The sequence below is a fragment of the Marmota flaviventris genome, chromosome 12, assembly GCF_047511675.1.
Source record: "Marmota flaviventris isolate mMarFla1 chromosome 12, mMarFla1.hap1, whole genome shotgun sequence".
Lineage (NCBI taxonomy): Eukaryota > Metazoa > Chordata > Mammalia > Rodentia > Sciuridae > Marmota > Marmota flaviventris.
In genome coordinates this window covers 3,053,247-3,069,467 of record NC_092509.1, presented here as the reverse complement: position 1 = coordinate 3,069,467, position 16,221 = coordinate 3,053,247, and the positions used below count along the sequence as shown (strand labels likewise).

Genomic DNA, 16,221 nt, shown 5'->3' with positions numbered 1-16,221 from the left:
CAAGCTTAAACCCCACCTCCAGGAGCTCTACCAATCGGATCTTCTCTCTCACATTCCAGCAACCCCACCTTGAGGGTGAAGGAGTCATCACACTCCAGCCCACCCCACCTAACACTGCTGAAAAGGGAAACTGAGAATTTTCTGAATTCCAATGAAACAATTCTGTAAGTTTTCATCTCCCCCCCTTTTTCCTTTTATCTCTTTATTTGTGAACTGAATGATTCATGGTAATATATACATATTTGTTTCTTTTTTATCATTTCTAATATTTTGGGAAGAAGTTATTTTTCATGGGTCAGTATTTTGAGGACAAGGATTCTGAATAGTATACTTCAGTTTTGTTATGTATTCTTCTATTTTTATATTTATTTATTTTATTTTACATACTTTTCTCTCACACTTATCTGTTTCCCTTCTCTTTCTCTCTTCTGTTAACAGTCAATCTCTACTGTTCTCTCTTTCAGTCCCCTTTAAGTTTTAACTTCAATTTTCTCTCTTCCTACTCATAATCTAATATCCTACATTGCTTCTATTCTCTTCCTGTTCACCATTTGAAATTGTAAACCTTTTTGCAAACTTTCTGTTTTTACTGTGGGCAATAAATGATCACATCATTTCTGTTTACTGTGCCAATCAACAATGTATAGGTCATAGCAGTAACTATTTGGTTTAATGCTGTATATTGTTTAAATTGGTTATTTTTATTATTCATTGGCTCCTAAACTGTGTAGTCTTCTGAGACACTGTAAGTCCACAGGATCAAAACTGTACTGCCTCAGATCCATACTTTTATATGGGTTGACACAGCATGAAAAAGCAAAGTAAAAAATCACCCCAAACAAACCAAAATACCTCAGTAACAGAATCCATAGACAACACAGTGGAAAATATGTCAGAGAAGGAGTTTAGAATGTTCAGAGTTAAAAACTGACATGTGAGGTAAGGACAATGTAAGGAATGAAATCAGAGAGAAAATACAGAAAGTGAAAGATCACTAAAATAAAGAGATACAGATTTGGGGGGAAAATCAAACAGAAATCCTCAAAATGAAGGAGTCAATAAACCAAATAAAAAATTCAATGAAAATTATCACCAGCAGACCAGACCACCTGGAAGACAGAGTTTTAGGCAACAAAGACAAAATATAAAATCTTGAAAGTAAAGTTGGCCATGGAGAAAAGATGTTAAGAAACCATGAAAAGAATATCCAAGAAATATGGGATTATATGAAAAGACTAAATTCAAGATTTATCAAGCTAAATGAAGGCTGAAATACAAACCAAAGCAATGTTCAATCTTTTCAATGAAATATCAGAAAATCCATAACCTTAAGAATGAAATGGAAATCAAATACAGGAGGCTTACAGGACTCCAAATATACAAAATTCCAACAGACCCACACAAAGGCACATTACTATGAAAATGCCTAACATAAAGAATAAGAATAGAACTTTAAAAGTTGCTAGAGAAAAATGACAGGTCACATTTAGAGGGAAACCAATCTGGATCTCAGCTGATTTCTCAACTCAGACCCCAAAACTAGAATGTCTTGGAATAATATATACCAAGCTCTGAAAGAAAATGGATGCCAGCCAGACTACTATACTAACAAAATTAAGCTTCAGAACTGATGATGAAATAAAAAACTTCCATGATAAGTAAAAGTTAAGAATTCACAACTAGAAAAAGTGCACTAAAAAACATACTCAATAAAATATTTCAAAAAGAAATGAAAAGTAAAAGTGAAAACCAGCAGAGAAGGGAATTATACTGAAAGCATAGCCAAAGGAGACAATAACTCAAATTAAAAGCCAGAAATAAATAAAAATGACAGGGAATAAAAATTATTTCTCATTAATACCACTGAATGTAAATGGCCTAAACTCATCAATCAAATGACATAGATTGGCATATTGGATTTAAAAGCAAGACCCAACAATATTCTGTCTCCAAGAGACTCACCTCATAGGCAAAGACATCCACAGACTGAAGGTAAAAGGATGGGGAAAAAGGCATATCATTCACATGGATCTCAAGAACAAGCAAAGGTTTCTATCCTCATATCAGAAAAAGATTTCAAGCCAAAGTTAATCAGAAGGGACAAAGAAGGATATTCCATACTGCTTAAATGAATTTTAAATCAACAAGATATAACAATTGTAAATATTTATGCCCCAAATGATGAAACATCTACATTCATCAAACAAATCCTTTCAAGTTCAAGAATCAAATAAACCAGATACAAGAATACTTGATAAGTTTAACACACCTCTCTCATCACTACACAAAAACTAAAGAAAGGAGCTATAGAAATAAAAATATAATTAATAATGTACACATAACATATATAGATATTACATAAAATATGTATCTTATAATATATCATATATTATCATTATGATATATAATATATATAGAGAGAGAGAATATATAGAATGACTAAAGATACTCTTACTGGCAATATATATATATATATATATATATATATATATATATATATATATATATATATATATAAATAATTTTCTAAAATAACCATATCTTAGACCAAAATGCAACTTTTACAAAATACAAAAAAATAAAGAAATACCTTGTATTCTATCATATCATAATGGAACGAAATTAGAAATCAACAATAATATACAAAATGGAAACAACTCTAAAATCTGAAGACTAATACACTATTCATTGATCAATGGAGAGCAGAGAAAACAGGAATGAAATTAACAAAACACTTAGAGGGAAATGAGAATAGTAGCAAAATATGAAAATCTATTGACACTATTAAGGCAATTCTAAGAGGAATGTTCACTGCATTTAACTTGTTCATTAAAAGAATAGAAAGTATCCAGATAAATAATTTAACTTTACATCTCAAAGGCCTAGAACAAAGAACAAATCCACAACAAAATTAATAGAAGACAGATAATAAATAAAATCAGCTGAAATCAATGAAACTGAACCAACTACAACAGCAAATGACAACTAAAAAGTACCAAAGAAACAAAAACTTAGTTCTTTGAAAAAATAAATAATATTGATAAACACTTACCCATGTTAACCAAGAGTAAGAGGGATATAACAAATGATTAAAATTCTTGATGAAAAAGGAAATATAAACATGAAAACTACCAAAATAAAGATGAAAATCAGACAATAGTTTGATAATTTATACTCTAATAAAATGAAAAACCTTGAGACATCAATTTATTTCTAGAAACATATGATGTATGTAAATTGAATCAGGAGAACATAGAAAATTTGAACAGATAACATTTCAACAATGAAATTTAGGACATCATCAAAAGCCTAGCAACAAAGGAAAGCCCAGGATCATACAGAGTCTCAGCCGAGTTCAACAAGCCCTTCACAGAAGAATTAACACCAACCTTCCTCAAATTATTCCATGACATACAAAAGGCAGGAACCCTTCCAAACTCATTCTATGAAGCTATTATCACCCTGGTATCTAAAACAGACAAAGGCACCTCAGTGAAAGAAAACTTCAGACCAATATCCCTGATGAACATAGATGAAAAACTTCTTAATAAAATACTTTGAAATCACATACAAAAACATATTTAAAAGATAGTGAACCATGCTCAAGTGGGGTTCATTCCAGGGATGCAAGGTTGATTCAACATACAAATATTAATAAATGTATTAACAGTCTTAAAAACAATAACAACATGATTATCTCAATAGATAGTAAAAAAAGTATTTGACAAAATACAGTATCCATTCACTAGAAAAATTAGGAATAGTAGGAACATATCTCAACATTGTAAAAGCTATATATATATATATATATATATATATATATATATATATATATATATATATATATATATATATTAATTATAACAAGGGCAAGATCATTGTAAAAAGAGAAAAATGCAAATCATTCTCTCTAAAATCCAGAATAATACAAAGATGCCCTCTTTCACCACTTTTACTCAATATATTACTTGAAACTCTAGCCAAAGCAATTAGACAAAAGAAAGAAAGTGATACAAATACAAAAAGAAGAACTCAAATTATCCCTAGTTGCCAATAACATATACTCAGAAGACCAAAAACATTCCATGAGAAAACTCCCAGCAAATCAGTAGGATATAAACTTAACATCATTAAATCAATTATGTTCCTTCACAACAATGATGAACCAACTGAAAGAGAAATTAGGAAAACTATCCCATACACAATAGCCTCAAAAACAATGAAATATTTTGGAATCAATCTAACAAAAGAGTTGAAAGACTTCCACAACAAATACTAAAGAGCACTAAAGGAAGAAACTGAAGATGATGTTTGAAGATGGAAAGATCTCCCATGTTTATAAATATGCAGAATTAATATTGTCAAAATGGTCATACTATCAAAAGTTCTATACAGATTTAATGCAATTCCTATTAAAATTTCAATGATGTTCTTCACAAAAATAGAAAAAGCAGTCATGAAATTCATTTGGAAAAATAAGAGGCCCAAATAGCCAAAGTAATCCACAGCAAAAAAAAAAAAAAGTGAAGCAGGAGGCATCACAATACCAGACCTTAAATTATACTACAGCACTGTAATTACAAAAAAGCATGGTATTAGCACGAAAACAAACATGAAGGTCAATGGTACAAGAAAGAAAACAGAGAAAACCCCACATAAATACAATTTTATCTCATATAAGACAAAAGTGCCATAAAGATACATTGGAAGAAAAAAAAAACTCTTCAATAAATGGTGGTGGTAAAGCTGGAAATCCATAGGTAGCAAAATTAAATTGAACCCCTCTCACCCTGCACAAAATTCAACTCAAATTGGACCAGGGACCTAGGCATTAGACCAGAGACCCTGTGCCTACTAGAAGAAAAAGTAGGACCAACTCTCTCATGTTGGCTTAGGAACCAACTTCCTCAATAAGACTCCTACAATGCAAGAAGTAAAATCAGGAATCAATAAATGGAATGGATTCAAACTAAAAAGCTTCTTTACTGCAAAGAAAAAAATCAAGAACATGAAGAGAGAGCCTACAGAATGGGAGAAAATCTTTGTCAAAACCTTTCCCTTTGAATGAAGGGAAAGGAGGAAAGATGAGAATAGTTTCAATAGTTATGCACCTCAGACAGAGCATAAATCTTCAGAATACATAAACAATTCAAAAAACCTTATAGAAAAAAACCCAAATAAAACAATCAATAAATAGACAAAGGATCTAAACAACCACTTCACAGAATAAGAAACACAAATGGTCAACAGATATATAAAAAATGTTCAACATATCTAGCAATTAGAGAAATGCAAATTAAAACTACACTGATTACATCTTACTCCAATAAGAATGGCAATTATCAAGAATACAAGTAACAATAAATGTCAGCAAGGATATGGGTGGAAAGGTACACTCAGACATTCTGATGGGACTGAATATTGGTTTAACCACTCTGGAAAGCAGTATGGAGATTCCTCAGAAAACATAGAATGGAACCACAATTTGACCTAGCTATTCTACTCCTCATTTTATATCCAAAGGACACAACCACATCAGTGTTTATAGTAGTCCAACTCACAATAGCTACACTATGAAACCAACCTAAGTGCCCTTCAACAAATGAATGGATAAAGAAATGTGGTATATAAACACAAAAGAATATAACTCATCCTTAAGGAAGAATGAAATTATGACATTTGCCGGCAAATAGATGGAGCTTAAGAATATCATGTTCAGGGAAATAAGATAATTAAAAAAAAAAAAAAAACAAAGGCTAAATGTTCTAATATACAGATACTAACTCACAATGGGGGATGAGGATAGAAATTCATTGGAGTAGACAAAGGGGAATGAAGGAAAAGGAGGAAGGATGAGAATAGGAAATACAGTAGAATGAACTTGACATAACATTTCTATGTTCATTATTGAAACTCTACATCATGTACAACCACAAGAATACTCAATGTACATATAAAAAGTCAAAATACATTCTACTGTCATGTATATCTAACAAGAACCAATAAAAACATTAAGAATATAACTTAGGGAGTCTTGCCCCAGAGTTTGTGCTCTGAACCACTATAATGTGATGCTCAGACTTAACATTTCTTCATCTTACAGTTATACAATTGCCAACATTTTTTTTTTCAAGCCCATCCTCAAGTCTCACTGAAGAGATACAAGAAATATAAAAATGACAAGTAATCCATAACAATACCAAAGATCAGAAAGTTCACCTCAAATATAGAGAGCTCCAATGTTCTTCAGTCAACCAGAGGGGTGTCCCTGCCTGCTCCTGGCTTACACTGCTGAAGAAGAATTCTACACTTACAATGAAGTGAATGCTGCCATTTTTCCACTATCTGACTTTTGTTGTTGTTATTGTTACCAGGGATTGAAATCAGGGACACTTAACCACTGAGGCACATCCCCAGGTTTTTTTTTTTTTTATATATTTTATTTAGACAAAGGGTCTCACTGAGTTGCTCAGGGACTTGCTAAATTACTGAGGCTGGTTTTGAACTCAAAATACTCCTGCCTCAGCCTGAGCCTCTGGGATTACAGGCATGTGCACCAAGCTCCTACTTACTCGTTTAAGTTACACTATCGAAACTAGGATTCTATCTACTTTCTTAGTTACTTCTGTTTTTTATATAAACACTAGACAGCTTCTAATTGCTAAAGAAATATCCATGGTTTCATCTATGACCAGGAATGAGAACCACACAATGGTCTCAAACAGCATACAGTAATAAAGAAACAAAATTACAAGAGCAACATAAAATAAGGAAGAGAGATCCAAGATAACTAATGTCAAACAAAATGAGTTCCAGAAGGAGAGACAAAACAGTGAAGTAATAAAGGGACAAACAGGAAAAATATCCTATAAACTAAAAATAAAGATGTTACCAGGAGAAAGAGGTTCATCAAAGAGTAAACAAGAACACTGAAAACAAAGAATATGCCTAGATACAAATCTTATAAATCTGTCACACACTGATTCAACTATAGCATAAAATAAATAATGCACACATTTATCATGTATATACATAAACATACATCATGATTTATAATATCAACTGCATATAATGCATACAAATGTCACATGAAATAATTGAACACATGAAGTCAGAGCTGTAAACTACAGCAAGTCTCATGATAACGCATGGAGACAAAGCAAGTGCCTCTCTACCTGTGGATTTTAAGAGCAACTTTTGCTTTCCAGAAATTTGCAACATATCAAGCTATTGCCTCAGGCAGGAGTCTGAATATAAAACAACATACTGTCAAAACATTCTCACTATCTCAAAAGTACTTTCTTCTGAATGCCTAGTGGAAGTCTACATAGACACACACAATAATACAGGATTATTTCATGTATATGAGTTAACAAGAAAGTAGAGGCTGTTTGTAGGGTTGGCTTTTGGCTAGTAAATATTTCCCTACACAGATGGATCCCCCCCACCACCATCATAAAACTGTTTCCAAGTTGAGGCTCTGAACACACCTGTCTGTCTTCTCAGAGGCTTGATTTTTTTATAGTTGGTAGGCACAGAATGCCTAGGCACCTGATTAGTTCCTAATTAACACTGGCTACTGAGATTCTACTGCATCTCTGGGCAGAAACATGGCACATGTTACTAGACTTTCACTACTGAAGAAAGGAGAAGGCTCCATGCAACCCCTCAGTGAAGGAGAGTGTAGGGATCTTTTACTAAGATTTCCTATGCCTCTTTACCCTTGATGATCCAATTGTTTATCTTTCACCTCACCTATGACACAACTATATGCTGTGTCCCTTACATCATTGTAAGGAATCAACTAATGTGCAAAGACTCCCCCAACAGCTTGTAAACTAAAATCCTCCAATTAAAATCAGAAAGTTTAGAAAAAAAGAAACAAGTCTAGAAGAAATGAAAATGATAAAAATGACATAAAAATCAATACAGAAATTATATATTATAATTAGAAGAAACAGTATCTAAAATAGATGACAATGATTAAAATCTACAGCAGGTATCTTCAAAACTTTTTGTCTTATGTTCTCTTCACTTTTTTAAAAATTACTGAGGATCACATAAAAACTTTCATTTGGGTTTTATGTATCAATATATACAGTACTAGAAATTAAAATAGAAACTTTAAAAATATATACTCATTAAAAGTGAAAATAAATCCACTAGATAACATAAAAACATTTTAGGACAATATCTTTTCAAAAACAGAGAGAAAATAGTATTGTTTTATGTTTTGCCATTTTTAAAGGCCTGGTTTCATATAATTCCACTATATTCTTAAATTTATTTCTGCATTCAAGTTGATATATGAACATAAAAATATTTTCTTATACAGGTATATAATTGGAAAGAAAGCAATCTTTTCAGGTAACCATGAAGGTTCTTTTTTGACATCACACACACTCACCAAGTGGGGAATTTCTTAAAAATTTGTTGGATGGTATAATCTGAAACCATATTAATGAAGTATCCATCCATTAATTTCTAGTACTTTGAATGAGTATTTTCTGCCCATGCAGGGTTTTGTAACATTATGTTCAAGCAATTCAAACACTATTGGTTCACTATATACAAAGCTTCCAAATACTGACCAATTCCATTAAACGAAGTCAAAAGAAGTAAAACTCAGCTGTCTTCACATATGAGGAAGCTGTCAAGCTCATGATGGTAGGGACATGGTTTCTAAAATTCTTAAAAAGTTAACTGTTATCACTATTAACAATGATGACCAAGATATCTGTTGTTGTTACACTAAAAATGGTTCTACATGAAAAAAGTGATGTGTATCTCTTATAATTACATAGGAGTTTTTCTTAAGAGAACATCATACTATAGTATTAAGATATGCATAGAAAAAGTGAAGAAACATTTATTCAAGAAAATGTAAAGTCAGAACAGTAATCATATGAAGCAAGTATTTGGGCCAAGAACTATTCCCTTTCTGCCCCTCAGCACAGCAGAAGAGATGATGATTCCATGCCAACTGGTATAGAGGAGAACACAGGGCTCTCTCTGACCCTAGCTCCCAGTTGGAGGATTATCTCCATGAAAGGCAGAAGCTGGCTCCATTTCTCAGGGCTCAAGGTGAGGCACAATATCATAGTGGAAGGGTGTAGCAGAGAGAAGCAGATCACATGATGATCAGGAAGGAGAGAGGAAAAAGACTCCACTACTCAGGTACAAAATATATACCCAAAAGCTACACCCCCACTGCCCACCTCCTCCAGCCACACACTACCCTCCTTCATTTACCAATCAGTTAATCCCCATCAGGAGATTAATCCACTGATTAGATTAAGGCTCTCGTAGCCCAATCATTTCTCCTCTAAACCATCTTGTATTGTTGCACATATAAGCTTTTGGGGAATACTTTATATCCAAAACATAACACTACTATAACACATAACCACAAATTTAATTGCTTAAATAGCACAGTTATTATCTTATAGTTCTATAAAGCAGAAATACAAACTGAGTCTTTCTAAGCTAAAATCTTCTTTCTTAATTCTGTGCATTAACAATCAAACTTTTAGGAAAGGAATATACAATGTGCTACCTAATACTGATTTAGGAAATGGCAGTGTACTAGTAATCATGATACTTAGAATTTAAGAGTGATACACAATAAATCAAATCACCATCAGAAAACATGATTTATACAGCCCCTACTTTCATTAAAAAACTTAAATGTATATACATCATGACATTCTCCTTTAAAAAAAAAAAAAAAAAACTAAGCCCCATTAACTATTCTGTGCCCCAACCACATTAAACTACACAAAGTAAAATAAGCATGGCAGATTCATTTTAATTAAAAAAGACCAAAATAGCAATTTCCCTTTAAAACAATACTGTTAAAATATTTAAGTATTTTAAAACATTAAGGAATATTAATCCAGGTTGGTGGTGCATGCCTATAATCCACCAGCTCAGGAGGCTGAGGCAAGAGGATCACAAATTCCAGGTAAGCCTCAGCAACTCAGTGAGGCCCTGAGTCACTTAGTGAAACCTTATCTCAAAATTAAAAATAAATAAATAAAAGGCCTGGAATGTACCTTAATGGTAGACTGACTCTAGGTTCAACTCTCAGTACCAAAAAGAAAAAATAAATAAATGATATACAATTAAATTCATTTCTTACCATATTCAAGATATTTTAGTTGAAGATTTTTAACAATTTCTTCCACAGTAGGTTTATACTCAAGAAAACATGTGTAAACTCCACTCATAGCCTCCTCGAAGTTCTGAAATATAAGGCTTCCTGTGGATGTTACTTGTGCAGTGCTGTTTTCTAATAAAGCAATAAGATACAGTTGCTTAAATTACATAAGACAGGAAAAATACAAAACAGTTATTAAGCAGAGTCAAACCACCAAAATTTATCTATACAGTCATTAAAAGGAGTTGGGAGCAGAGCTAAACATTGCTTCAGGTACAGTGGGTGCCAGGCTGACCTTCTTAGTTTCAGACTTTCACTAATCAAAGTTCATCAACTGTGTGATTAAGACACTAACAATGTAATGAACATAATAAGTTCATAATTCACCCCTTACATTGAGCAGAGCACTATCATAAATATAGTATATATAGATACACACATACATTAAATGTATATACACAAACATGAATTATATATATTATATACAGAATAAATACATAATGTTATTTTATATAGTATATATTTATATATACTATAAAATACTACATATTTTAAATGATGAATTATTTCTGACTTCAATAAGCTTACAAACTGTGTATGAAATTGATAAAACAATAGAAGAAAAGCTAAGAAAATATTATCATTAATAAATATTTCTGTCACTACACAGAGTGTAAAGCAAAAATTGGGTTATAACCTTGAGGGATGAAAAAGAAAACATATGGAATATTAGATCATCTGACTTGCCCAAGGTCACAGAACAACAGAGGTGCAGTATTGGGAGTCAGAATAGGACATAAACTCCAATTTTGTTTCAACTTACCTTATGAAGTATCACATAAGAAAAAAGCTATTATTGTAAAATGGAAAATAAATAAATGTGACTTTGAGGTATTAAGCCATGGGTTTGAAGTCTACTTGTTAATATTGTTAACTACTTAATCTTGTTAACTACTTAATCTTTCTGAAGTACAACTCTTTCATTTGTACAATGAAGAATCATGATATTTGACAGTCTACATAGAATTGTTCTATGTAACAATTATAATAAATATGAAGGTATCTGCAAAGTCTATACATTATCATTCAAGTAATATTTTATTCTGAAAGTTTATAACTACACTTTTGTATCAGAAACATTCTAGGTATTAAAATTTACCTAATAATTTAATATTCCATTCATTAGAATTATCTCAGGAAACGGATGTCTACCTTTTCCTATTTTAAGTAAATGATTAAATACTTGTAAATTTTAAGTTAAAAAATTCTTCAAATTAAGACAAAGATGAGTATTCTTAATGCTGCAATTTTCATTATTAATTAATTTTATAAATACTGATTGAGTTTTTAGTACATGCTAAGCCTTGCTTCAGATATTGAAGGAGAAATGATGGATATACCCACCCTCAAGCAATTTACATAGAACAATATGCCTTGAGAACTCTCATTTCTATATTCTGGATGAAGCTGAAAAACGTGATATAAATTTAGAATACATTTCTATTGTAATGCCTTTTTTCATGAATATCTTTTAATAAAAAATTACATATTAATGTTAACATGTTAACTCTCCTAAAATAGATTACAGAGCTTGCAGGTGTTTGATATCTATTTCAACAGACCAATCACCTCACATTAATACAACAGAAAGTGCCTGTAAATTTTAAAGAAATCATCAATGAGGTCATATATTTCTTGGCAATAATTTGAAATGAAAGTTTGCCACACAAAAAGTATCAACAAATGTATCAAAATATCTATTTAAATATCTACTACAAATGTTAAATATTATGAGTTACAGAAAACTAAGTAGCATTAAAACTATAATAAAATGCCATCTGACTATTAAAAAAATTAAATATTACTCTTTCAAAAGATATCCAGAGAATGTCATATTCTATAGAAGGACTCATTCTATAATATTGCTTGTTAGTGATCATTTCATAGACCCTTAAGTGACTAAGTCTAAATGGAAATTCATGAACCCAAGTGCTATGTACTTGACATTGATAAGACAGTTTTGAGAACATATGCAGCAACAGATATTCAATATTAATGTTTCATTAGTTAGTAATTCTTCCTTTCTAGCGTATATAAAAATTCAGAGTTGAACTAGATCTCTAGAAGTCCATGTCTTAAAGCTCTAAAATTAACAAAATTTAAGCTAACTTAATTATAGCTAATTATTTTTGAAATAGGTTTATACTTCTGATTTCAGCTCAGAAAAGGAAAATGAATGTAATAGTACAAACCCATCGTTACAATAAGGAAAGACCAAGGAAAAGCTGTCAATTAACAGTTTTTCTTGATTCATAAAGAAATTGAGTTGGTAGGGCATATCTGAGAATAGATAGAGCTTAAAAGCAGAACAAAGATCTGAGCATTTTTTTTCAGCTGCTACATAAATTGTGGTTATGGTTTAGATCCACAATGACCCCACAAAGCTCATGCGTTGAGGAGTTGGTCCCCAATGCAGCAGGTTCAGAAATGGGGTCTTGAGAAGATGACTAGATCATTATAACTTTGACCTCAATGAATTAATTCATTTTTGATTCACAGCTTAATGGATTTTGGGGTGAAAGGGCTAACTTTGGTTATTAAAGTGACACTCAGCTTCATAGCTGCCATGAGATGTACAGCTTTGTTTCACCACATGTCCTGGCCATGATGCCCTACCTCACCTAAGGCCTACAAACAGGCCAACTGATTATGAATTGAAACCTCCAACACTGTGAGTCAAAATAAGTCCTTCCTCCTTTTAAGTGTCTGTATCAGGCATTTTGTCATAGCCACAGAAATTTGACTAACATGGTAAGAAGATTCAGCCAAATTTTTTTGATAAGTTGTTAAAAGCCAAGTGAAGACCAATGTAAGAAAATGAACCCTCAAGGGATCACACACTAGAAAATTGTGCAGTGTTGTAAGTTTTTTATTCACAAACTCCTCCCATGCAAACAGAAAGATCAAAGGAAACAAGCTTTCCACAGGAGCTGGCTAGAAGAATGTAGGTTTTGCCAAAACTCTACCCACACACACTTTTCCCCACACCTCCTAATGGAATAAAGCTTTTAAATACAGAGAGAAACAAAACTGTTACCTACAGTGCTAGAGAAGCTTGTTGCAGCTCAAGAAACAGGAAGTAGGAAAAAATGTTTCAGCTTTGGCAAAAAGTCAGGAAGAAGTGCTAGGTCAGAATTACAGCTGGAGGAGGACCCAGAGCAATCATGAAGGCTAAATTCCCAAGAAATTGAGATCTTATGTTTGTCAAAGATTAAAACTGAATCAATTCAGAGAATGTCCCTCTTTCTGAATTATCAATCACTAATAAACATTTAATTTTTTTTTTTTTTTTAAAGAAAGCAGTGGAATAATGCTGGCAGGGCTGCAAGAAGGACTTTCTGGGCAACTGTCCAAAATAAGAAATCCAAGGAAAGGTTACACACTGGAAAAAAAATTCTAATGAATCCAACTATACCTTAAACATTTTAAGGGTATTTGAAGATTTCAATGCACTGAATACAGTCATGGCAACAATCAATATCAAAGTCCGAAAACTTTTTACTAAATTAACACATTCCTAACATTAAAGGATGATTATCTCAAAGCAGAAAAATATCTACTTTCCTAGTCAAAATGTCCAAATTCAATAAAAATTGTCATATGAAAAGGCAAAAAAATTGGCACATTCACAAGATAACAAGCAATGCTAAGGACAAGACTTATTCATGGCATAGGTATAAAAATTATTGATGATTAATTTAAAATAATTAATGTGACAAAAGATATACTGGAAAACAGAGACAATATATAATATCAGTTAAGTAATTTTAGAAGAGAAATTCAAAGTACAGAAATGATTAATTGAAATACTAAAACTATACACTTATTCAAAGTGTTTATTGAAACACAAGGAGAAGAAAAAAAGAAAATATGAAATCTACAGTACTATATTAGAAAGGGTTGTGTAAGTGTGATAGAATATCAGGGAATTATAGAAGATGTGGTGGCACAGAATGGGGCCAAAGGTATTTGAAGACACAACAGTTGAGAATTTTCAAAAACTAATGATGTCAAACTACAGATCCAAAAATCTCAGAAAACACATGCAGAAAAATATAACAACCAAACAAAAATATACACAAAAGAATCAAATCACTGGGCATGGTGGTGCATGCCTATAATACCAGTAACTCAGGAAACTGAGAAAGGAGGATTTCAAGTTTGAGGCCAGCCACACACAACAATTCAGTAATGCCATAAGCCACATAACAAGACACTGTCTCAAAATAAAACAATATGATATATCAAAGTGCATAAATGCATTCTACTGTCATGTATAACTAAAAACAAATAAATTATTTTTTAAAAACAAGGCATGAGTGAAATCTCAGAAGGAGAAGAGAAAAATAATGGCAGAAGCAATAGTGTAAGAGATGACAATTTAGAAACGGCCAAAATAAAGAATTCTGTGTTTTGTTGTTTTTTTTTTTTTTTTTTTGTTGCTGTTTGTATTTTGACATTGAATTACTAAATAAAGGCTTAAAGTTTGAAAAAAATCCAAAAAGAAAAAAAAAATAATAAAAATAAAATAATAAAAAGAGCTGGGATGTAGCTCAGTGATGATTAGGTTTAATCACCAATACCACAAAGAAAAAAATAGAATCAAATTGCCAAAAATGAAAAGCCAATGGTATTAGAAAAAATATGATACATCAATCACAGAAAGACAAAGAAACACAGCAGATTTCTCATTAGAAATTATGCTAGTAAAAATAAGTATCATCTTTAGAATGTTGAAAGAAAAAAAAAAACTGCCAATCCAGAATTCTACCACCAGCAAAAGAAAAAGACATGCAAATTAGACACAAAGGAAATAATATGGGTAAAACAAATCAATAGTTTGAAAACAGAAAAATAAGAGAAAGTCAATGAAACCCAAAGCCAATCCTTCAAAAAGATGATACATTTTTGAACATGTAGCCAGAAAGAACAAAAACAAAGAGGACAGAATCAACAATCAATCAGGAAGGAATAGGGCCACACTGCCATAGAACCTGAATATATTTAAAAGATAGGAATATATTACAACTACTTTTTTACTACAATTTTGTACACATAAAACTGACAAGCTGAAAAATCCAACAAGCTGGACAAATCCCTTGAAATTTGCAAACTACCAAAATTCATACACTGGTGATAATCCTATTTATTCCTCATTGAGACTGTATCTACAAACTCTGTAAGTCATACTGCAATCACTTTTGACTTCAGAAATACACCTTATTCAACCAATGCCTTTTCTTTCCAATATATAAATGGAAAAAATTGCTGTACTTACTGGAAAATGTTATTGTGAAAATTAAATAAAGAATGTGTAAATTGTTTAGAATACTATCTCATACATAGTAACTCTTATATACATATTATTATATTTATAAAATTCACCGTTAAGTGAATAAGCCAGACACCGAAAGGCATATATGCATGATGTTACTTATACATGGAATCTAAAAAAGCCAAACTATATAAACAGAAAAGAGTTATTATTAGGGGATAGAGATGGGGTAAACTGCCAGCTGTTGGTGCAAGGGCATGAATGATGAAATAACTCATCAGAGGACTATCAGGGTTAGAGTGAGAAGTACAGAACTTTTCACAAGATATGCATTATTTTGTAAATGAATACATGAATAAGAGACAGATTGACCAAATCTAAGAATCGTCCCCCACATTTCACAACATATCTAAACAATGGAATATTTTTTCCCAAAGGAATATACAACTAATTACATAATCATATAATTTCTTTGGTTCAATTTTAGTCTAACTATCTTTAGAATATTGAGTAAATAACTAAAGTGCAGTATACTTTAAGCTACAGTCCAAAGGTGCTTTTCTCCTTTACAAACTGTAAGAAAATTAAAGCTTTAGCCGTTCTTTCTGAAATAAAAGTGACCGTATGATTAATAAACTTTAAAACCTGGTAGACAATGAACTATAAGATGTCACAATCACCAAGTTAGAATATAAGAATTCAATGACAATAGTTTTTATATACATAA

General features: G+C 31.7%; 1 protein-coding gene across 1 annotated transcript in view; it reads right to left on the bottom strand.

The window, feature by feature from the left end:
• The window catches only part of LOC114079472 (zona pellucida-binding protein 1), a 94,853-nt gene that overhangs the window by 60,603 nt on the left and 18,029 nt on the right, over positions 1–16,221 (bottom strand). Inside the window, 1 exon segment of the mRNA XM_071619693.1 lies at positions 10,142–10,291. Coding sequence (XP_071475794.1) covers positions 10,142–10,291 — 150 coding nt within the window.